Here is a 24869-nt window from a genome sequence, read left to right on the forward strand (position 1 = left end):
TCTGATTTTTGTGACAATCAAGTTCAGTGCTACAAGAACCATTCACCAGCCCAGACCTCCTGTTTTGCATCAGTCAACTCTTCACCATTCTACAATTCACTCAGAGTAGCTCCCTAAATTCTCCTACTTAATATTGTTCAGATTTTTCCACCTCTTTGTTTTCTTGTTTTGAGTTTTGTTCTCTCTCAGGTGTGACCTTTTTATCAGTTTGTGTTCTTTAATAAATCATCTTCAAACATGATCTTGTTGTCTTTTAGCACTTGGGACAACCAATATAAAAATACTAAATATTCAGTTTACACCAAAGAATCTTTAATTTCTTGGCAATATCTTAAGACAAATATAGATTACAGTGTTTCTCAAAAAAGCGGTTTGTCTGGCCATTTTTTTTTTTTTTTGGTTCTTATTCACAGTGAAAATGATAAGTGACTCTAAATATGGAGAGAGAGTGTTGTGACCCTCTTGTAGGCCACAAAAAAGGTATGCACTGCAAATTACAGGAGATGGAAAGTCATCACTAGCATGTATGAATGCATTAGTATGTGTGGGGTGTGTTTCATGGATGCAATATACAAAACCAGGAAGTTATCCCCCAAAAAGCTGTGTGCATGGCATAGACACAGTAAAGCCGTGGAGCTGCAGGGCCAAGCAAGATAGAGAACACAGGTCATGCACTTCCAACCACAATTGGACCAGTGCTCAGCTCTGCACACATCTGATCTATCCAGCAGAAATGTACAAGCCTCACAAGTCGCGTGGGTGTGGCACACGTCAGACCGAAACTCCTAAGAAATCTTAAAAGGTGGTTCCAGTGTAAAGCCTAATCTGCAATGACTAATCATCATCACTGTATAATCAGCCTCAGTCTCACCATTTGCCTGACTTTAGTATTATTAATCAATGTCATCTGATGGGATTCCAGCTATAATCAGCAGCTTTGACAGCAGTCACAAAGTATGTAAGTTATGTTAACAGGTTTCATACTTATTTATTAAGCACAACTAATCACAGTACCATGAAATCAAATGTAACTTTAATAAGCACAGATAAAGAAAAGGCCAGGCTGTGGTACACTGCTTTACTGTAAAACCAAAGGTCGTGTCCCTCATGTCCCTCATTTTTGAAGTGACAAAAAGCCCAGAAGACACAAACCAAGGTAATGTGTAGTTATGGGGAGCATCCTGCAAAAACTTTAGTTTTTAGTTACACTTTGTTGGAACACAGGCACAAAACTTTGATAATCCAAACAAAATGGGTTCCACAGTACAAATAAGAGTAGGGGTAGTTGGCTTTTAGAGCTTTATTAGAGTAACTTAAAAGGCTTATAATAAGCATGTTAACAGATGAATATACATCATAAATAAAAAACATTCCTTAGAACATGAATTCTTAGACAGCTGCATTTAATTACTCACTTTAATTTCATCATTTTACAGGTTTATGTCCCTTTTCCTATTTATTGATTGATTTATTGTAATACTCCCTTTTTACATAAGGGCCCCCTGTGGAGGTATTGGCCACAATGCTACAGAGCAATTTACGACCTGATTTTAGTAGCTTGTTTTCTTTTTATGTTGTGCTCCGTTACAACAGGAAAGGTTAACATCAACGTTATAGGAAATTATTTTTTAAATATAATAACTGCAGCATACCTTAGCATATCTGATTTGTATGTATTTCTCCAAAAAATGTCTTATGTAGCAAATAAAGCCTAATTTAAATGTCTTGTTTGCATTCAAAGCCAGAGCTATGCTCTCGAGGGCCTTAACTTTGTGCAAGTGGTAAACGGTAAAAGAACAAAACAAGGGAAAAAAAACAATGGCCTGACAACCATTAAATATTAAACAGAAGGGTAGAAGGAGCAGAGCAAAGATGAAGAGGACAACTGTAAATTGTAGGCTCTCGGTTTCTTTCGTGTGTGTGTGTGTGTGTGTGTGTGTGTGTGTGTGTGTGTGTGTGAATTTTTTTTGTTACATTTGTCTGAAAATATAATACTGTAACTTTGCAATGTGGATATCCCTGAACAATGTCTGAAGGATTTTTGGTACAACATGCTCAAAACTGCTTTTGCTGTATGTCTTTGTCTTTTTTGTACGTGTGTGAGGAAACTAAGTGCTTTTTTTATTGCTATTTGATAAAGCAGGTCATGGATAAAATAAAGCAGAGCGCAAAACGCCCAAGTGAAGGACAACAAAGAGATGAAACGTTTTCTTTCTTTCTTTTTTTTTTTTTTCGGAACTCAAATGAAAACCAAAGGACTTTTTTAATATTCACAATGACCTCACATCACATTTTATTCAATTTATCTCCTTTTGTGCAGAGCTTCCTGAATATTTCTAACATTGACTAAATGTAATAAAATATTGTCCCTTTGGGCTTTCATGTACTTAATATTTAATAATTTCACCTCTCTAGATAATGTGGGTGAGAGTGGAAACGTTCATTGATTTTTTTTTTTTTTTTTTTCTGTAATAATTTGCAATTACATTAATTTGACTGAAAAACCTGATCAAAATGATGACGACAATGACGCTTCAGCGAGGGCCAGAGATCATGTCTGCTTTCCTTGGTCCTTCCTTGGGGGAAGGATTATTGCAAAGGGGACCTTGAAGAAAACCTGCTCCAGAGCACATGACCAGAGACTTGGGCGACAGTTCACCTTTCAGCACAACAGTTACTCAAAGCAAACAGCCAAGACAACAGTACAGCTTTGGGACAATTTTTTCTGACTGTCCTTGGACTGAAATTGCATTAGATGGCTGAAAGGGAAGACTTTTTTTACATTTTACTACCAATGACCAAAGTGTGTGTGTCTGTGTGTGTGTGTGTGTGTGTGTGTGTGTGTGTGTGTTTTTTGTGTTATAGTTTCCTGAAAATAAAAAAAACATTAGGCTGTTTAAACTGGTTATGTTCCTAATGTCTGTATTTATTTCAAATACATGGATGGAAAAGGGTTCAGTTCCTTACAGGCAGCACACACAAGTGTCTTTTTCTGCTAAAAGAAGTTTAGTGAAGCTTCTAATTAAGATAGAAAATAGAAAATAACAGTAATTTGATGGTGATGGATATCGAAGAAAAAGGCAAAATATATCACTTCCTTCAGCTCCCTTTGACAAAAATTGTTGTGGAAGTGATAATTTAAAAAGAAAGACCAAGTATTTAATATATCTTACAATTTGCAAATTCTAAACAAATTAACAGTCTTAGTCATCTCTTTTTTTCTTCTCTAAATTTATTATAATTCCACTGCTATGAACATGTGGGAGAGGCTGCAATTTCACTGAAAAAACATTTATGTTGTGGTCAGTAAAACATTTTTTTAATTTTAAATGAACATGCACAGAACAATATCAAATGTATGACATGAAAGTTGAAGAATTTCCTGTATACCTTGCTAAAGCCAACATTTTGCATTATATGTTGCTTTGTACTTGAGTGGCAGAGATGCATGCTGAAGCCAGACACATTGTTCTTATTGGCAGCATCTCAACAATTAACTGCCCGTGCATTCTGCATAAGCTTGCAATTCAAATCCTCTGTTGCAACATGCTTTACAAATTTTAGTACATTGTTTTTCATTTTCAATTTAAATTTTTTACATTTCCACTGTAACATTCCTACACATCTGAACGGATAGATGCCCCTTTTTATACTTGAGCCCCTTATGCCCCTTCTTCTGCAAAACTTTCTACACATCCCTGTGACACCATATGTCTCACTCTAAAAATGACAAATAGTCAATTGTAGGGTAAGCCTCATAGCTCTGAGGCTGGAAGCTACTTACCAAAAGAGACAGACAGTAATAGAACAGATGTTGGTACGAATAAAAGTTTATAGGGCTTGAGTTGATGGTGAATTAAATAACTTTATTATCTTCACTATTTCTGCTCAGTCAGAAGAAATGGTCTCAAAATGTGGAGACAAAAAGAAAATGTTCAGGAATTAAAATGACTTTTTTCTGAAAATTGGAAAACCATACTTGATTTTAAAAACAGAGGTTATGACTAAACTTTAGAAATTGGAACACTGGTGTCTGTGGATTTATAACAGTCATTTCAATATAGCTTTGATAGACGGTTCCTAAGTCATAAGGTAAACACGAGGGAAAACAGACCAAAACCATTGCAGTCGTGTGTAAAACCATCTTTGACTGAAGTTCAGAGATTTGTGACAACTACTTGTCAAATTACTTGATCAAGGGACTTGATCTAGTGACTCAGTTGTTCCCTCCCATTTGTAGGCGATAAAAACCTGAACATTGAAATAACATGTTCTCAGACAACAAAAGAATTTTCTGCCAAACCATCTGATCCAAAAGTACAAAGTACAGTTTATCTGATTGCAGTGTAATTAAGCTTTTTTTTAATGTTGTGTTCAGGGACTCACAGTACAGGAAAGATTTTAAGAGTCCTGCACATTAAATGGCAGCCATCCAGCCTAACTACATCCTTCTGACTCACTTTCTGTTAATAAATGTAGCACTGAGCCTTGACAATTATATACTAACATGCTAACAGGTACTGCAAAAGCTGTACACACAGTGTCGTAGCAAGCTGTCCTCTAAATATTGAGATTTCATAGGATAAGTGAAAATTCTGAGCTGCTGGATGCCTGACAATGTCAAAATCATCATATAGAAGAGAAAGAAAGTAGTAGGAAGAAAGTAATGTCTTTCAGGTGGACCAACCAACAGATTGGAGGACCAACATTGCCATCCCTGCAGCCATGCTGCTAAAATGGCCATGCCATTTCTGTTCAACCAGACCTACAGTTCGTATGAGCTGCAGCATCCAACCATCAGCATCAGTGCTAATGGTAGATAGACATGCTGGTGTGTGGCACTTTGAATAATACTGTAGAAATATTATTACTATAATATTATAGGAAAAATGTATAGCACATAGTGTGACATCAGATTTAATTTTGATAAAAGCACCTAAAGGTTCAAGGCACAAGAACTGAAGTGACGTGGTTTTTATCTTTTAATCAGTCCACAACACTTACAGAATATTTTCATTATTGTTGCCTCAACATCACCTTTCACTAATACTGAAAATGTAAATAGTGGTATTTTCCTGCCGGATACCATCTATATTAAATAACTGAAACCCTGAAATATGTTTCACAGCTCAACAGGTGAAAGATGACAGATAAAACGTTCTTTCTCCTGTTGTCTGTGTTTGTGGGGGGCTAGTGTTGCTGTCATTGTGAGGGCCAATTTCAGAATTCTGAAATTTTATTGGGGACATTTATGCATTTTTTTTATTTTTTTTTAAACCCATGATCTTTAGGTCCTCATGAACTGCACTAAACACAGACATGATTCAGTGATAGAAATGACTGTATTGGATCAGCAACATGTCTGGAAACCATTGCCAATGATCACAGCTTGTCACAACATTCAACAAATTTTTTTTGCCTTTTGGCTTATCCTGTAAGTTCAGGGTCGCCACAGCGGGTAATTGATCCGCATGTTGATTCGGCACATTTTTACCCCGGATGCCCGTCGTGACGTAACCCTACCAAATTTCATCGGGCTTGGAACCAGCACTGCATGGCTGGGCATGGGTGGTTTATCTGGGGGTTCAGTGTCTTGCCCAGGGACACTTGGAGCTGGGGCGCAAACCTCCGACCCTATGGTCAGTACGCGGCCACTCTACCAACTGAGCCACTCCCGCTCCCTGTCACAACATCCACAAATACAAGTTAAAACCTTAGCATGCAAAGAAACCTCCATCTAAAAACAGCATTGAGAAACACCGCCTCTGTCTCTGGGCCTGAGCTCATTTTAAATGGTTTGAGTTAAAGTGACGAGTGAAAATGTTTTGGGAAATCATGGATGGAATTTTGGATGGACCCTAGCTCACTGGGGTCACTGTAATTCACATGACATGGGTAACTTGTACATCTGTAAACAGTCCAGATGTCCATATGAACAGGTTTTGGAGCACTATTTCTGTGCTTTTGCATTTCAACTCTCATCTAAAGTCAACTCAATAGAACAGAATTGAGATAGAAGGTGAAGGATAAAGGAGTTCTGACAGTACTACTCTATAAGTGGACTGTGTACTATTTACCTCCAGGTTAAGTGGAGGTGAAAACAGCTTAACAGAGGCTTCCCAGCTGTCACACAGGCTCTGTGCATGTGTGTGAGACAGAGAGTATGATGAGGGTCTAAAGGTCAGTGTAAAAGTCTGGCCTTCAATCTAAATGATGCTGCTGGCATTTACAGTGACACACACACACACACACACACACACACACACACACACACACACACACAGGTACGGGTGGTTTATTAGGACAGTTTTCCGAAACCAGTACACAACAGGACTATGGGGACCCACCTTTCCCTTTGTTTTAGAGACACAAACTTAACATCTGATTGCTCATCTTAACTTTAGGAGCAAAGCTGTCTACTCAAGATTCAATTCTGACTAACCATTTATAAGATATAAAAACCTGATTCTGTACTGGAGTGTGAGGACGGGGGAGGGAAGTGGGCGGGAAGGGGGAGTTTCCGGAATTAATCAGGGGTTAAGAGGACAAACCTGACTTAACTTGACACAACTTTTACACACACACACAGAATCAGAACGAACCCTTGATTATAAGGACATATGTGCTTTAAATAGACATTTCCTATACAGCTACACATACACATACAGAATCAGAACACATCCCTAGCTATGAGGACAAACCTGCATTACCTGAACACTATACACACGCACAAAGAATTAGAACTAGCCCCTAGTTATAAGGGCATACATGCTTTAAATGGACACTGCTCATACACCTAAAAAACTCTGAACACATCCCTAGTTATGAGGACAAACCTAAATTGTCTGGACAATATACATACACACACACACACACACAGACAAAGAATTAGAACCAATCCGTAGTTATGAGAACAAACCTGGCATAACTGGACACACTGTATACATACCATAACACTCATTACCTTTAAAGAATAAAAACTTCAGGTAGACCCTTGAAACCCAACATGAACCTCAAGGGAAGCAGACTTGCAACTTGAAATTTTGTTTTGTCCTTTTCTTATAGTTGAACATGTACCGTCCTTGAAAGATACCAATAATCAGAAGCAAATTTATTCCATGGAGCTCTATAGTCATTTAAATTCTGGATGAGTGACTCTATAGCGATTAAGTCTTACCAACCAATAAGAAAGGACCAGCTAAACAATGTTCATTTTCTGGTATGCTTTATTTTAACAAAGGCCATTGCCTTTTCAGGAAACTTGTACTCAGATGAACAAGACTTGAGAACCTCCATTTTAAACTAAACAAAAGGCCACCAATCCTTACAATAAACTTTCAAGGCATTTTTTTGAATGTCAAACCTCGGTTCCTAACAAAATCTCTGATATTTTGTACAGTTCTTTCCCTTAATACTGGGTCCTCAGCAAGCCTGCACTGTTCACACTCAGCTTTGGTTGCAAGATGTCCTTTCGAAATGTGCGTTTTGAAATGCTTCATGACGGCACTGACTTCTGCTGAGCTCCATGGTCTCTTGACAACTCTCCTTCCGGGGGTCTCTGAAAAACAACACTTAACTTTGGCACATAAAATGACCAATATAATAATTTCTTAACTAGCTTGCTAAAACTGAGTTTTTATATTCCAAATGTAGTAAAAATTTGGCTTGAATTAGTTGCAAGTGGTCTTTTCATAAAGCAAAAGTGTCGAATTTCTTCCTTAAATAGTGATTGATGACTTGTAAAATTTAAATGTTGGGGAAAAATGCATGAAATAAACATGATACTAAAACCACAATAAGGCAATTTTAAATGTTTGACAATTAGGATTTCACAAAAATGATTTAAGACCATTTTAAAAATGTTACGGACCTGCATGAACATGACTACATTAATATTGAATAATGTTTTAAAAAAAATGTTTATCTACTTACCTCCAGAGCTCTTTGCATCATCCTTGAGCTTTTTTCTTTTTCCTGAGAGGGAAAAAGAACAGTTAAAATCTAATTTCAACTCTACAACTGAAAAAGTTTGGCCGTGGTATGTCTTAACAGATAGCATATGAGAAATTTTATCCCATGCCTTGAATAACATTTACAATGGATTACTGACAAGAAATAAATTCTTAAAATGTATCCTATCATTTATCTGTTTTTGAATCTTAAATCTGAATTGACACCTTACTGGATAAAGTCCCTTTAAAAACTGAATAACATATCTGTCAATTTCTTAAATACCTGCAGAGCTCTCAACATCATTATGGGGTTTCGTTCTTTTTCCTGAAGGATAAAAGACATACTTAAAATCAATTTGAAGTCTAGAATCCAAAGTTTGACCATGTGAAATCTTAGATATGTTTACATAATCTGCCATAAACTGCCACTGAAGATTGTTTTTAACATACACATATTATACACAGGCACACATACCTTTGGCACTGACCGTGGTATCAGGAGGCATTGTTGTTTTTCCTATGGAAAAAATATAAATTATATGAATAAAAATAAGCCCCTTGATGGTGTCCCATTTAATCTAGTTGTGAGAAGTGTGAAGTGACCAAGCCAAAAAAGATTCAAAGCTGTAATAACTGCAAAAATGGCTTTTACAATGTTTTTAAAAATAACTGTCTGATTTTAGTCTTGATTTAAAAATTTTTTAAAACAAACATATACACAATTTAACCATGAGAAATCCTAACAAAGTATGTAGGAGAAAGTTTGTCATACACACCTGTGGAGCTCACGGTCTCATCAAGTGGCGCTGTTCTTTGTTCTATAGAAAACAATAAATAAAACAATGATTTAAAAATTAAAACAAGAGTAACAAGAACATTAATACAGTATAGTTAAATATTTGTTTAAAACAAACAAAAGCTGGACTGTCTTAGCTCTCAGCAACAACCTGGTGCTTCTCTATTTTTCCTGACAGAAAAAGAAAACTAAAATCCAAATGGTGTGGCAATGTGAAAAATCAGTTAAAGATACATATGTAAATACATATAATCTTAACTATTGGTAACTTAGTTATGACAGAGATGTCACGAAGACATGATGTCAGCATTTGTTAGTGATCTTTGGCAAGACAGCATTAATTGAGGCACCCTATGTATATACATAAGGGAGAGTGCATAAAATTACGAACACGAGGTCCAAAATGATCACTTTAATACACACAAAAAAATATTGTGTTATTGCATGGTCTTACACCTCATCAAACACACACCTCTGATGCTAACGGTCTCATCATGGGGTATTGTTTTTTGTCCTATAGAGAGAGAAAAAAAACCAAATCAAACTATGTGTAGACTCATATGCAAGAATTAAAACAAAATCCATTTTAACTCAATCCAAATAGTTTGACCTTATGAAATCTCAAGAAGAAAGATTATTTCATGCCAAGAGTAACATAGGACACAGACCTGTAGACCTCACGGTCTTATCATGGGGCATAGTTGTCTTAGAAGTTGTCTGTTGTTCTATGGAGAAATAAAATTAAAAGTAAATATTTTCATAGAAAGCAAAATACCATCTTTCACAAGCCAGTAACATGAACATGACAACATTAAAGTTGAATTAGAATAAAAAAAACAAAAATAACCCCCAGCAAATTGACTAAAAAAAAACAAATAAAGGTATTTCAGCAAAGGTTTTCTTAAAAACCTGTAGGAAATTTAACTGACTGGCCATAGTTAAGACAGATAGAAAATGTACATATAAAAAGGTCCCACATTTCACAGTGCATATCAGGACAAAAACCAAACCATAAAGTCCAAGAAACTCAACTATAGTATTTTGTTGTGAAACTATCAGGACACAAGGGTACAAAACAATTTCTAAAGCATTGAATGTTCCCAGGAGCATAGCAGTTCAGTAATTGCAAATAGTAAGATGTCTGAAACTACCAGGACTTTTTCTAAAGCTGTCTGTCTAACTAAACTGACTAATCCAACAATGACCGTGACCTTGGAGTCAGCCAATCAGCATTTAAAAGCCTCTGGAAACATGAGAACAATGAGTCTGTGGCCTGATGCAGCAAAATTAAATAAGAAAAAAAAAAGACTTTGGGCAAAAACCAAAGCACTATCTGATGAAACCAATGCAATAAAAATGAAAACACTTTCCATCCAATCTGATGGAGCTTCACAGGATCGAGCACAAAAGCGTTTAAATCCAGGTGTGAGAAGATTTACATCAGTGAAGATTCTCAGTCATGCAGATGAAGTTATCTGGAAATTGAGTCATGGCAACTGGACTTTGTTCAATCAAAACGTTTCACTTCTCATGCAAAGTAGCTTTAGTCAGTCTTTCACACTGATGAATGTACAAAATGAAATGTTTTGACCTAACAAGGAAAAGTCTAGTTGCCCTTACTCAACTTCCTGATATGTAGAGACTTAATCAAAAAGCTTAGTGATAACCCCCAAATGGGAAGGGTTACTTTTGATATATTACACGCTGTGTCGAATGATTTACATTTTAACTAAACATTAGATGTTAACAATGTGTTAAGATGTAGCTGTGCAACAACAACAACATTGAATACATACCCCTTTGTTCAACGGCAGAATCTGACTCTTCATCTTCACTTATGTTGTCAAGTTCTAAATCCAATTCAGCTATATATAAAAAAATAAAAATAAAATATTGGACATATATATGTGCAATGAATACCAAACACAAAATAGATTCAATCTCTTATCTACCATTAATTGAAGTGTGTTTAAGTAGCCATCCTTTTTACAATTTTTTTTCATAAATATACTCTGAGTGTACAGATATGCAGACACATAACATGCAGCTAAAACACCAAAGAATGGATAAGGACATTGGAGTATTGTGAAGTGGCCTTCTACAATCCCTGATCTATATCTGATTGAACACCTGCGGAAAGCTAAAACATGCAGTCTGAGAAAAGGCACCCTTCACACCTGACACATCTGGAGAAATTAAGTTAAGGGTACTATCATTTTTGTCCAGGCTAGTTTCAATAGTTGGCTATTTAGACCACAATTCTAAACAATGTCTGATTTTCATTAGTTAATTTTCAGTAAATTCTGATACACTTTTTTCAGTTCCAAATTATCTCAGTGGCCATTGTGGGTTGTTCTCTTTTATTGAAAGGGTACCAATAATTTTGCCACATCTGTAAATTTGCTGTTCAGCATACTATGATTCATTCAGGCCCTAAATGGGTGTCTAAAAGCTGTTTTTATTATTGCAAATGTGGCCAAATGACCCTTTATCACTTATCTTATCTTTACACTACTTTCACTGCTCAAATATTGTTGGATTTATATTGTTCATGCAAAATACTTTATGAAGTGCCATTATCAGTTTATTTATAAACTAGTACACATACCTTCAAAATCTATGTCATCCAGACCTTTTCCTTGGAATCTTGCAAGAGTTCCTTTCTCCATAGCCATTAACAGCTTTGAGATTTTTGCAATCTCTATTGTTGCTTCTGGCAACCGATAATAGCTTCTGTGGACCCGTATGTCGTGGCCCAAGAAGTTTGCGAGTTGATCCAGTTCATTATCTTTTAGGTTCAGAATCTGGGACAAAGTTGCAACATGTTTCCGGAGATGTGTAGACCTGAGATATTCAGGGTTCTGTGCACCACACTGACTTGCAAAAACCCTGATGCAGTCTTGCCCCCTGTAATAGCTAGTGGGTCCACATTTTGGCCTGGCAAATAGAAAGGGGTTGTCCTTATCAACTCCACATGCATCTCTCTTGTCCACCAGTAGAGTTAATGAGTTGAGGTGTTCACAGTTTAACAAAACAGCAACTTTTCTCCCTCTCTTGCCCATGATTTCCACTCTGCTGTAAAGCTTGGACATTTTTTGCTCAAATGGTGACAGGCCAACGGCTATGTCGGGATGGAGCTCAGTCTGGTCTCTTTTCTTGAAACACTCAAGGGTCATTTTTGAGACCTCTCCTGCACGACGTCTGTTGAAGACTATTATTTGTGTCAGTGTAACTTTAGCAAGATCGGCATATATTTGGGAAGACTCCGAAATTTTCAGGCTTTCAAAAGCATCATGCAATTTTTTCTCCAGGCATTTGTTTAGAAGCTGCACATCTTTTGTGAATGGTATGGTGGATGGTTTGTTGAACTTAGATTTGCTCAAGGTAGAAAGAGCAGAATGGGAAACAAGTTGTGTCCATTCACTTGAGCACAGCCTTTTGAATCGCTCTGCTGCTTTTATCATGCCATCATCCTCTGCTGCAATGGCCCTGCTGAGAATAATGTCACCAATCTTATGAAGTGAATGTCCTAATTTCAGTGCAAGACTTGGTGTCTTGTATGTGTGGCTCTCTTCATCATAACCAGCGACATCTTTCACAGCCTCAATGACTTTAAAAAACAAGTTTGGCTTCAATGCTTCTTCCAAATTATAAATGGAGAATTTTCTTCTCAAGGTTAGCAAAAGTCTGCCTACTTCGCGAAGCTTCTGTCTGATGTACTCAGCTTTTGTTGGATCACTTCCGTGCTTGTTGTAAAGACATTGACCCATTTGCAGTATGAGGAAGTCATTTCGAACTGAAGATGAAATATCATCTTCCTTCATGTTTGCTAAGATCTTCCACAATCCAGGAGACAGGGTTTGGGAGAATGTTGTCTCAGCAATATCAGCCATAACCAAGACTTTGGCCTTACCAGTTGCTTCAGAGTCTGATGCAGTCTTTGAAGGGCATCTTTTTGTGTGACGCCACAACTCTTTGCGAATAAACATTCCTTTACAATATGCACAATGCACATACGCTTTGGTGCTAATCTCAATGTCAAATTTTCTTGGTCGTCGTTTGAGTTTTAGTGGTCCACTCCGATTGTCCATAACCTCTTGGTTATGCTGATAGTTACCTTTGTTTCGAAGCTTCTCTAACAACCTTTTTCTCTCCTGGGAGTGTTTAGGGAGCAAGAATGCAGCTGCAATATCTGGCTCAGTCCCTTCATGGTTTTTAAGATGACGAGAAATTTTAGACTGGGGTTTTTTGCACACATAGCAATAGTTTTTCTGGGTGGAAGAGGCGTCTTTGGGTTTTGGCACAATTTCACTTGTCCCTCTTTCATCAGAAATCTCTGTTTGTATTTTTTGAGAACTGTGAAGCATCTCATTTTTGTTCTTGGTGGTGTCATTCTCAAAGGGTGCAGAGTCACATAGGAGAGGTTGACCTGAGCTTGTTTTGTCACTAAGCATGTCCTGTTCATTAAAAGAACAGTAAGTGGATTGTGACAAACTGTTCTTTGTTTTCTTAGAAGTCCCTGAAACAACTGGTGTTATCTTGCGTGGTGATTTGTGAGGACTGATGTTAAGGCTATAATCGCTACCGTCATCGCTACTTTGAGTAGAGTCCGGCATGTACTGTTCATCTGAGGATTCTTCAATATGAGGTTCTGACTCTTCAGAGTCGTTTCTTTCGTCCAGCTTAAAAAAAAAATGTTTTGCACAATCAGAAATACTGTACAGTGTTTACAGTACAATACCTTCACACAACAACCCTCAAAAGTGCGTAAAAAAAATTAAACATACCAGTAACTCTTGTCTCTTTATAAAGCAGCTTTTGTGCCATGACCTTGAACATACTGAAAATAAGAATTTATTTTTGTCATCAGCTCAGTACACTAAAACACCACACACTTAAGAAAACTGCTGAAGGTATTAAACATGTTTAAGAAATAATGACTTGAAAAGAAAAAAAAATAAAAATAATTAAAAACATCTTTTTTTGGAAGAGGGTCACAAACCAATAAAACACCTACATTAATGAAAAGTACAAGCACATCCAGTACAGTATACTCACATTTGCATTTTAACCCAAGCCATTTTATGCTAGCCAAAGGTCCTCTGCAATCTCCACAAGAATCCAAGCTGGAGATAACAGCACTGTAAACGACATGGCGGCACTGCACATGGAAAAATATAATTTTTGTTTTTACTCAATATTTCATATTTTTCAATTGAGCGTAAAAGTTTGCATCCCTAATGTTGACATCACTAGAAGACAAAAACTAAGCAAAATAAATACTAAAGCAAACAAAACAAAAGCAAAAGTATATAATTTAATGCCCATTTAGCTTGTACAAAACTCCCTTCATTTAAAAGTAATGAATTCTGTCAATTTCAAAGCCCTTACTGTTAAATGACAAAAGTACTAGTATATTTTAACAACATAATATTGGAACATCTGTACCAGCTGAATGGATTAAATATTCTGTTCATGGGGAAAAAAATCTTTTCAGATCATTTCAGATGCAAACTTGTGCACTCAATTATACATTGCAGCAAAAACAACTGTATTAAAGTTAGTGGATAGGAATTAATACTTATAATACCAATTTTCAACTTGGTCCCTATGGCTTTAGTTAAGGGTGTAAATATACAATTATGGTTTTTAACTTCAAACTTCAGTTCAGATTATGTCATCTCGTCCACACTATGGAGGTTGTGATCGTGATCAACCTGCTTTTCCAGAGCCCCTCCAGATGATATTATCTCAACTCCTAATGACGTAAACCTTCTCTGGGTAATGTTATTGTACATTTACACCCTAAACTAAAGATATGGAGAGCAAGTTGAAAATTGGTGATGTTGCCCTATAAACACATCAAGGTAATAAAATACTACTTTACCTTCGGTCCAACACTCACTTTTACTGAACAGAATACATTATGTGATCTCAATGCAACGTACAGATAACCAGAAACCAGTGTGGATAAGGTTGCAGCTCATAAGAACCAGGTCTCAGCAATGGCAATCCTAGACTTTTTGGGCCCCTAGGCAAAAATGTATTTGTCATAAAACCACTTTTTAAAACCACACATAGCATAATTTAGATTTATACAACGTATTATTTATAGTACACTTGTCTATATTTCTTTGCATCTAAATTTCATACCATTCTTTCCTTTCATAGCTTCACAGTTAGCTTAGTTCAGATACAGCTTCCATCAATTTACTAAAAAAAAAGTATTGTCCAAGTTAGCTATAACCAGCTAAGCTAACAAGGTAAATTCTGGTATCCTAAATCTGACTTCAGCAAAGCTGGACACATTAGGCTGCTCTGCTAACTTAGTTAACTAATGTTAAACGTCACAGTAAACAAAAAAAAACAAAAAAAAACCAATGTGATACAAAGTTCTGTTACTCAACTCTCTCTTCACAACAATTACAAATATATTGGCAGCTGTTACCTAACACTTTATTTTTATTATTATTATTATTTATTATGATTATTAAATTTAAATTGATAATGCCTCTTGATTTTTGTTAGCTGGTTTTAATTATTTCATTAAACCCATTTGTTTACACTGAATCATGCACAACTGGGGCGCTCTTTGGAAGGTCTGTGACTGGTAATTTCATTGTAAATTCTGCACACAGCCAGTGCTGTACATAATTTAACTTTTGTCAACCTCGGGGGCCCCGACTGGCCTGGGGCCCCCAAAGAGTTGCCTGCCTTGCCTGCTAGCAAGGAGCACCTCTGGATCTCAGCTGTCTATTACTGCATATCTACAGATAATACCAGCTCATTGTTTTTTCTCTATTTTTGATCAGTAAGGAAATGAGTAGGCAATAAAAGGTGTTACACAAAATCCTAAACACTTTTCCAGCTGACAAACTCTATAGTATGCATCAAATATGCACCCCTACTCACATCTTATTTCACTTAAAGCCATAATGGTTGAACAAAGCTCTGAGCCACGTAGACAAGAAATTGCTGCTTTCTTATAGTAGAACTAGGATGTAAAAATCACTGACTATAGCCATCATTAATCCTCATATTTTAAAAAACAGTTCTGGATCTCCACAATTTGCCACTAGCATAGTTACATCACATCAAGTATGCAACTAATTATCATAAAATTGTAGGTTTCTACATTTTTCAAAAAAAGAGCAACATATTTCTGCATATGCTCCAAAATTGGTTAAAAGGAATGCTTTTCCCTCTGACTGAAATAAAGTTTATATTGAGCTTTCAGTCTTGGATTGGGACTTATTGATAATAAAAATAAAATAAAACATTTTTCCCTCGCGAAAAATAGATAAAATTTCGAAATTTTTATGACCAGTCTAATAGAAGGTGATGCGATTTGCTATCATTAAACTGTGCATATCAAGTCCGTGCCCTATCCACACTTAAACTCAATACAACAAACAACTCTTATAATGGTGTAAATATTTGAAGGTCATAGTGGCAAAATGTCCTTGCATTTAAGCTTCACGTCATGCCCATCCCCCACTTGATGTGTAATCAAGATTTTCAAACACATTCTGACATTATCTATTAAGGGTTTTACCTCTCGCCCTTACAAAAGGATCCTGTGACTAAATACATTTCGTTATCATGGACTCTAATCCCTCCACCAGTTTCTGTTGTTATGGCATTCAGACACCACAACACCCTCGTGAAGACAACAGTCTTGGTACAGAAACTAGGATGATCTTTGACGTTTCAACACAAAACCCCAATTCAGTGTCCACAAAGAATACTTTCTCACTTACCTTGTCTTTATCTGACGAGGAGGAAGCTGCACTGCATTCTGGCACAACCACTAAAGTCTCATCACACAAGTCCTGTAAATGTGTGAAAGAGGCAACACTTTGAGGCATGATATCTACTAAATAGAAACCGCAACAATATGTAGTCTATCCAAGAACTATTGATGATTCAGCATCTTCTGCGACTTTCACTACTAACAGCAGACATGAATCATCATGCCATGAAAAGCATGAATAAAAGCAGGTTTTTCCAAATTTCCCCACATACAGTCAACCATTACACATCTCATGCACTAATTAATATAACTTACAGTTTGATTTTCATCCAAAGCTGAATCTGGCTGCTTGGTATCGGGCTTGGAATTTTCATCACAAGGCATCTGAAATAGGACAGACGAATTGAAATCTGCATTAATGGTGTGAACATTCGATGGTCCTCCCAGTGGCAAAATGTCCTTGCATTTAAGCTTCACGTCATGCCCATCCCCCACTCGATGTGTAATCAAGATTTTCAAACACATTCTGACATTATCTATTAAGGGTTTTACCTCTCGCCCTTACAAAAGGATCCTGTGACTAAATACATTTCGTTATCATGGACTCTAATCCCTCCACCAGTTTCTGTTGTCATGGCATTCAGACACCACAACACCCTCATGAAGACAACAGTCTTGGTACAGAAACTAGGAAAATCTTGGTGGTGGAACAAGGAAGTTCAGGAGTGTATTCAGAGAAAGAGGTTAGCTAAGAAGAAGTGGGACACAGAGGGCTGAAGAAAGTAGACAGGAGTACATGGAGATGCGGCGTAAGGTGAAGGTAGAGGTGGCAAATGCCAAACAAAGAGCATATGAGGACTTGTATGCTAGGTTGGACACTAAAGAGGGAGAAGTGGATTTGTACAGGTTGGCCAGACAGAGAGATACAGATGGGAAGGATGTGCAGCAGGTTAGGGTGATCAAAGATAAGGATGGAAATGTATTGACAGGTGCCAGGAGTGTTATGGGAAGATGGAAGGAGAACTTTGAAGAATTGATGAATGAGGAAAATTTAAGAGAACGAAGAGTAGAAGAGGTGACTGGTGTGGAGGAGGAAGTAGCAAAGTTTAGTTGGAGTGAAGTGAGGACGACGTTAATGAGGATGAAGAGTGGAAAGGCAGTTGGTCCTGATGACAAACCTGTGGAGGTATGGAAGTGTCTAGGAGAGGTGGCAGTAGAGTTTCTGACTAGTTTGTTTAACAAGATGTTTGCGGATGACGTGATTTGTAGTGAGAGCAGGGAGCAGGTGGAGGAAAATCTCGAGAGGTGGAGGTCTGCTCTGGAAAACAGAGGAATGAAGCTTAGCCGCAGCAAGACAGAATACATTTGTGCCAATGAGAGGGAGCCAGGTGGAACGGTGAGGTTACAGGGAGCAGAGGTGAAGAAGGTGCAGGACTTTAAGTAAGTAGGGTCAACGGTTCAGAGCAATGGAGAGTGTGGAAAAGAGGTGAAGAGGCGAGTGCAGGCAGGTTGGAACGGGTGGAGGAAAGTGTCAGGTGTGTTATTGATAAAAGAGCATCAGCAAGAATGAAAGGAAAGGTGTTCAAGACGGTGGTGAGACCAGAGATGTTGTTCGGCTTAGAAGAAGTGTCACTGAAGAAAAGACCGGAGGAACAGCTGGAGGAAGCAGAGCTTAAGATGTTGAGGTTCACTTTGGGAGGGACGAGGATGGACAGGATCAGGAATGAGGACATCAGAGGGACAGCTCATGTTAGATGTGTTGAAGATAAAATAAGAGAGGCCAGATTGAGGCGGTTTGGACATGTTCAGAGGAGAGACAGTAAATATATTGGTAGAAGGATGCTGAAGTTAGAGTTGCCAGGCAGGAGGTCTAGAGGAAGACCAAAGAGGAGGTTTATGGATGTAGTGAGAGAGGACATGAAGTTAGTTGCTGTGAGAGAAGAGGATGCAGAGGACAGGGTTAGATGGAGACACATGATTCACTGCGGAGACCCCTGAAAGGGAACAGCCCAAAGGAAAAGAAGAAGTAAACCATTACACATCTCTTGCACTAATTAATGTAACTTACAGTTTGATTTTCAGCCAAAGCTGAATCTGGCTGCTTGGTATCGGGCTTGGAATTTTCATCACAAGGCATCTGAAATAGGACAGATGAATTGAAATCTGCATTAATGGTGTGAACATTCGATGGTCCTCCCAGTGGCAAAATGTCCTTGTATTTAAGCTTCACGTCATGCCCATCCCCCACTCGATGTGTAATCAAGATTTTCAAACACATTCTGACATTATCTATTAAGGGTTTTACCTCTCGCCCTTACAAAAGGATCCTGTGACTAAATACATTTCGTTATCGTGGACTCTAATCCCTCCACCAGTTTCTGTTGTTATGGCATTCAGACACCACAACACCCTCGTGAAGACAACAGTCTTGGTACAGAAACTAGGATGATCTTTGACGTATCAACACAAAACCCCAATTCAGTGTCCACAAAGAATACTTTCTCACTTACCTTGTCTTTATCTGACGAGGAGGAAGCTGCACTGCATTCTGGCACAACCACTAAAGTCTCATCACACAAGTCCTGTAAATGTGTGAAAGAGGCAACACTTTGAGGCATGATATCTGCTAAATAGAAACCGCAACAATATGTAGTCTATCCAAGAACTATTGATGATTCAGCATCTTCTGCGACTTTCACTACTAACGTGTGCACAGCAGACATGAATCATCATGCCATGAAAAGCATGAATAAAAGCAGGTTTTTCCAAATTTCCCCACATACAGTCAACCATTACACATCTCATGCACTAATTAATGTAACTTACAGTTTGATTTTCAGCCAAAGCTGAATCTGGCTGCTTGGTATCGGGCTTGGAATTTTCATCACAAGGCATCTGAAATAGGACAGACGAATTGAAATCTGCATTAATGGTGTGAACATTCGATGGTCCTCCCAGTGGCAAAATGTCCTTGCATTTAAGCTTCACGTCATGCCCATCCCCCACTCGATGTGTAATCAAGATTTTCAAACACATTCTGACATTATCTATTAAGGGTTTTACCTCTCGCCCTTACAAAAGGATCCTGTGACTAAATACATTTCGTTATCATGGACTCTAATCCCTCCACCAGTTTCTGTTGTCATGGCATTCAGACACCACAACACCCTCGTGAAGACAACAGTCCTGGTATAAAAACTTGGAAGATCTTTGACATTTCAACACAAAACCCCAATTCAGTGTCAAGAAAAATGTCCTTACTCACTTTCTCCTTCCCTGAGCTGTAGGACATTGCACACACAAATATTTTTATAGCATGATAAATTATTTGCATTGCCAAACGTTTAAAAAATAAATGTACATCACAATACAATTTAGCTTCTGTTTTAGTCAACAAAAACATTGTTTTAAAAGAACAAATACATACCATTGAGCGCCAAGGCCATGGAGAATCCCCGTAGTTGTAGGTTATCTCCTCATTTGGTAAAATTTGTCTAACACTAAACAGGCAAAGATGTGGCTTTCCTTCCACAACAATTGTCTTCACTCTGCAGTTGGGATTTCTGTGCTCGTCGTTTACTAATCGTCCTAGCGTTCCATCCTCTTTTGAAGCATCCATGCTGCAAAACATATAAGCAATAAATTTACAGTACAAACATTTTTGTGGGTTTAAACAAAGATGAGCTTGTTAGCAACTTTGTGGGTATGCAAAATTTTGCATTTTGAGCTACTGAGTCAAACTCTCTCTTTACTAACCATTACAACCCCAATTCCAAAAAAAATTGTTGAGAAATTGAGAATGTGTGAAAGATAAATTAAAGCAGAAACAATGATTTGCAAATTTAATAAACCCATACTTTATGCACAACAAAATCTAAACAAAATGTCAGATTTCAAAACTGAGACATTTTATCCTTTCGTGGAAATTACTGGCTCATTTTGAACAACAACATATCTCAAATTTGGAAGAGGGGCAATAAAAGGCTGGAAAAGTAATTGCTGCAAATGAAAAACAAATGCAGGAGCATTTGACAACTAATCTAGTTAATTTGCAACATGTCAGCAGCATGACTGTGATTAAAAGGAAAATTTCAGAGGCAGAGCTGCTAAAATGTAGGGATGGGTAGAGGTTCACCAATCACTGTGAGCAAGGGACAAGGCCGGAGGTCAAAACTGTATCTATGTGATCTTCGGCCCCTCAGCCGGCACTGCATAAAAAAAAAATAAGCATGATTCTGAGCTGGACTTCACTGCAGGGGCTCATGACAACTTACATAAATTACTGTCTGTGAACATGGTTCGCCGTGTAATCCACATATGCAAGTTGAAGCTGTATCATGCAAAGAAGAGGCTGTAGGGGAACACAATCCAAAAACCACAGCCATGTTCTCTGGGCCAAAGCTCATTTAAAATGGTCTGAGGCAAAATGGAAACCTGCTTTGTCAGATGAATCCAAATTTGAAATTGGATTAGGAAACCAAAGATGCCCTGTTCTGCGGACTAAAGAGGAGAGGGAGCATCCACCTTGTTATCAGCGGTTAAAACTGTTCAAAAGCCTGCATCTCTGTTGGTTTGGGCGTGCATTAGTGCCTATAGCATGGGCAGCTTATACATCTGGAAAGACACCATCCATACTGAAAAGTACAGAGGTTTTAGAGCAACATTTATCCCATCCAAACAATGCCTCTTTCAGGGAAGGCCTTGCATATTTCACCAAGAAAATGCTAAACCACATCATGCATCCATCCCAACAGCATGGCTTCACGGGAAAAAATATGTGGGTGCTGAACTGGCCTGCCTGCAGTCCAGACCTTTCACTAAAAGAAAACATTTGGTGCATCATCAAACAAAAAAATCCAGCAACAAAGGCCCAGGACTTTTTAGCAGCAAGAATCATGCAGAAGACAAAAATAGGTCAACATTCCTCTCCTAAAACTCCAGCAAATGGTCTCCTCATTTCGGAGACAGTAGTTAAAAGAGGATGGGATGCTAAATAATGGAAAACATCACCCTCTATCTTTTTAGATGTTTTGAAGCCAAATTTTAACTAATATTTTCCATTAAATGGTAGAATGTCCCAGTTTCAACATTTGACATGTTGATTTAATTTACCTTTAAACATATGTTTTGGAATTTGGGTTATACTATATATCATATTTCTCATTTTATTTATCATCTTTATCTTCATTTTATTAGGCACGTAAAGTTTATATGGAAAATGTCATTGCTACTTCATGTGTTATCAGAATAACATGTAAAACTCAACTTCTTTGCTCAAATTCTTCTCAAAAAGTAGCAAATTTACCAATAAGACGTTCCATTCCACTTGAAGTCGAACAAGTACTTCCCTTGGGTGTCATTAACATCTTTACTTCTACAAAGAAAGCCACGGTATTCCACAACAAAGGTTGATGCTTCAATATGTTCCACTGCAAACACACCTCTCCCTAAAAAAGGGCAGGAATAAAGTAAATACAAACATGTCCAAGTCCAAATGTTTCTTTAATTAATTAATCCACTCCTTACTTATTCTTTCAAAGATAACAATCTTGTAAAAATCTTGAATGTAATGAGGTCTACTAACCATGGTGCATTAATACCATACATGCAACTGAATTTGTAGTAGCCCTACGGTTGTTGCAGTAGAAGGAAGGATCATTAGTGTATTGTGTACAGAAGTAGTGAATCAGTGCAATGGTTTCAGCACTTCAACATTTGCTGTAGAGTGGAATATATTATATTTTTCATGCTGAAAAATTACCGTTAGGCCCAGAAGCATATGGACAAAGTGACTTGGACACTTTTAGCTTATTTAGACTTTTCCCAAAATTCTGGCATCTACCATTTAGGAATTATAGCCATTTGAAGAAGAGAACTTCCAATTTCAGGGATTCAGAGGTATTTGAACACATTCACCCAAATGCTTCGAAAACTGTTCACAGTGCAGATTGATAATGATCCACATATTTTGAAAGCAAGTCAAGGCTTTTTGAAGGCAAAGAAATTAAATATTCTTCAATGGCCAAGTTAGTCACCGGATCTCAACCCAACAGAGCATAGATATTCACCACTATGTTACACTGTATGATTCCTGTTACATTATTCTCTGTAACCTGTACATTAAAATTGAGTAGTTTGCTTAATTTTGTTCATTAACATTATTTTGTTACATCTCCTTGCATTTCTAATCCCATATTTATTTAAGTTTCTATATTTTAATGACATGTGGGAAGATTTGTAAATGTGATGCACAACTTACCTTTAAATGCATTTATATTTCGTTGCTCAATGAAAGCTTTGTCTTTGCCTGACAGAATGTGTTCTATTGCATCCTGTTCGGGCTTCTTTCTCTTCCTTCTCTCCATGTTGACTAAAAAGATTTCCAGAGAACATAACGGTTAAATGACTAAAATCTCATATACGAATATAGGTAATTTCATCCTGGCAATCACATCTCAGTATGCACACAGCATATTTTCACTAAATCCAAAGAAACTACCGCAGGGAAATGCCTACTTATGATTAAGCTTTGATATATATATATATATATATATATATATATATATACACACACACACTCTGCAAATGTGCATGTGCAGCATATACCTTAACTTTTGTTGCTCCTGTCCAAAGTTCACCTTCATAGTATATAACATGAGTTGGCTTTGAGTAAGTTGTAGGGACAGGTGATGTACTGCTAGAGTGCACCTGAATTACTTTTTTTTTTCCCTCTAAGTCTACATATTTGGCAGATTCTCAAATACTGGCCTTCAAAGAAACTTTAGATACATTATTGATAAGTCGAATTCATCGTCTGTAATAGCAACTCGGTCGTGCTTAATGTTTTTCTTTGAGTTCCGTGCGGTAAGCCTACAGCTGGAACCGAATTTAAAGGCCACTTTCAGAAAGATACAGTACCTGTGCGTATACACGTGTTATAGTTTAGGGACATATCTGATTGATTTAGAGACCACTGAGGATTACTATAGAATGCCCATACACCAAAAATGTGAGAAACGTGCCTCGCTGAATTTTTTTTTCAGACGCAGTCGCATTTTACCAAACGAACGGAGCTTCGTCGTTACTCCTAATATTCAACGTGTGTTGGTTACGCAAAGTTAAACCGTGCACCGAGTAAAACGTAATAAAACATTCAAACTTAAAAAGTAGCCGACTGCTTCCAGAACGGTGGTTTTAGGAACGCAGCTCTACTCCCAAAATAGTCGAAGCGCACATGCAGCCACTTCCGAACGAAGCCCTTTAATTGCTTAACTTTCTCTCATTAGTCTTAACCTGAAGTGCTGTTGCTGATTAACAGCCAACTAGCTTAAAAAGTGTCCGACTGTAAACAAAATGAGCTAAAGAAAGTATATTTCAAATAAACTTACCTTCAACACGAGTTTAACGATGTACTTCACCTCCACGTAAAATAAAGCGCATGTACGTAAATCGATCACTCCCTTTACCTGTTGAAAGTCCCTCAATACGGCTCATTGCGCATGCCCATCGTCGTCGGTCTCGGACCAATCACAGCAGCCGATTCGAGCTCTCTGACATTGATGACATCTAATGCAGCCAATCGCTGAGCAGGATTGTCCACCAATGAGTGGCGCCAATTTTGTGTATAATACGCCAAAAATGTGTAAAGAGCGGCAATAGCATCGACTCACCGATAGGAGCCGCATGATACACAACGAGCACACACTGACACACACGAAAACATCCGGTGAATGGCACTATTAGGACATTTGGAGAAAAAGCGGGAAATGACTCATATCATACTTATAAACATTTCTGCACTGCTCGACTTGTTAGGACAGCAGCCCTGTCCTAATAGGTACGGTCACACACAAACTGCCTTCATAATGTCGGTATGTAAACAGGTAAATTGTACTCATAGTTACGTGCACCAACGCACACACACAGAGAGAGACACAGACACACACACACACACACACACACACACACACACACAGAGAGACACAGACATTCTCATGGCAATTTGGTATGCACAAATAGTGAAACACCTGGGCTGCAAGTAAAGGGGTACAGTTAATATGGTCAAAGTAACATAATTACTAGAAAGAATGACCCCAAGGATGCTGGGTTTATGTTGAACTGTATTCTGCATACAGCAAAAATATATTTTAAGACTGTGAAAAGCATTTAGAGACGAGAAAGGAAAAAAACGATGAAAACCAAAACGGGGGAGATATTAATATTTCTTGGCAGGCTCACCAGTCATTTCCCAGAAGTGTGCTTTTTCAAGAGGGCAGACTGTATTAAACAACTAAACATTATTTATGCCTTGACAGCAATGACAAGACCAATCATGTTTCTCTGACAACAGCATGCAAGTAAAACACAA

General features: G+C 37.7%; 1 protein-coding gene across 5 annotated transcripts; it reads right to left on the reverse strand.

Moving 5' to 3' along the window:
* Positions 1 to 6577: 6577 nt before the first annotated feature.
* Positions 6578 to 24416, reverse strand: LOC137101539 (uncharacterized). Of its 5 annotated transcripts, none has more exons than XM_067480076.1 (20): positions 23890 to 24415; positions 22761 to 22871; positions 21807 to 21948; positions 19929 to 20121; positions 19328 to 19396; positions 19012 to 19083; positions 18570 to 18638; positions 16817 to 16885; positions 16509 to 16580; positions 13807 to 13909; positions 13536 to 13588; positions 11357 to 13430; positions 10545 to 10613; positions 9417 to 9473; positions 9221 to 9262; positions 8729 to 8770; positions 8428 to 8469; positions 8236 to 8277; positions 7933 to 7974; positions 6578 to 7558 (listed from the first exon to the last, which is right to left on the reverse strand). In XM_067480076.1, exons 2-20 carry the CDS (start codon positions 22864 to 22866, stop codon positions 7338 to 7340), a joined length of 3579 nt encoding a protein of 1192 aa, XP_067336177.1. In that variant the 5' UTR covers positions 22867 to 22871; positions 23890 to 24415; the 3' UTR covers positions 6578 to 7337. The 5 variants fall into 5 exon arrangements, with proteins under 5 accessions (XP_067336177.1, XP_067336179.1, XP_067336178.1 ...); XM_067480078.1 differs by lacking the exon at positions 23890 to 24415 and adding an exon at positions 22086 to 22129 and having other exon boundaries at positions 22761 to 23018; XM_067480079.1 differs by having other exon boundaries at positions 7344 to 7558; positions 8441 to 8469; positions 23890 to 24416.
* Positions 24417 to 24869: the final 453 nt, after the last annotated feature.

This window comes from Channa argus, chromosome 16 (genome assembly GCF_033026475.1).
Source record: "Channa argus isolate prfri chromosome 16, Channa argus male v1.0, whole genome shotgun sequence".
NCBI classification, from domain to species: Eukaryota; Metazoa; Chordata; class Actinopteri; order Anabantiformes; family Channidae; genus Channa; species Channa argus.

Coding starts and splice junctions, on each gene's coding strand:
- LOC137101539 (XM_067480076.1), bottom strand. CDS start 22,866: ATGGAGAGAAGGAAGAGAAAGAAGCCCGAACAGGATGCAATAGAACAC. Junction 9,263..9,416: donor TAAGACCGTGAGGTCTACAG/GTCTGTGTCCTA, acceptor CTCTCTCTATAG/GACAAAAAACAATACCCCAT. Junction 8,278..8,427: donor TACCACGGTCAGTGCCAAAG/GTATGTGTGCCT, acceptor TTTATCCTTCAG/GAAAAAGAACGAAACCCCAT.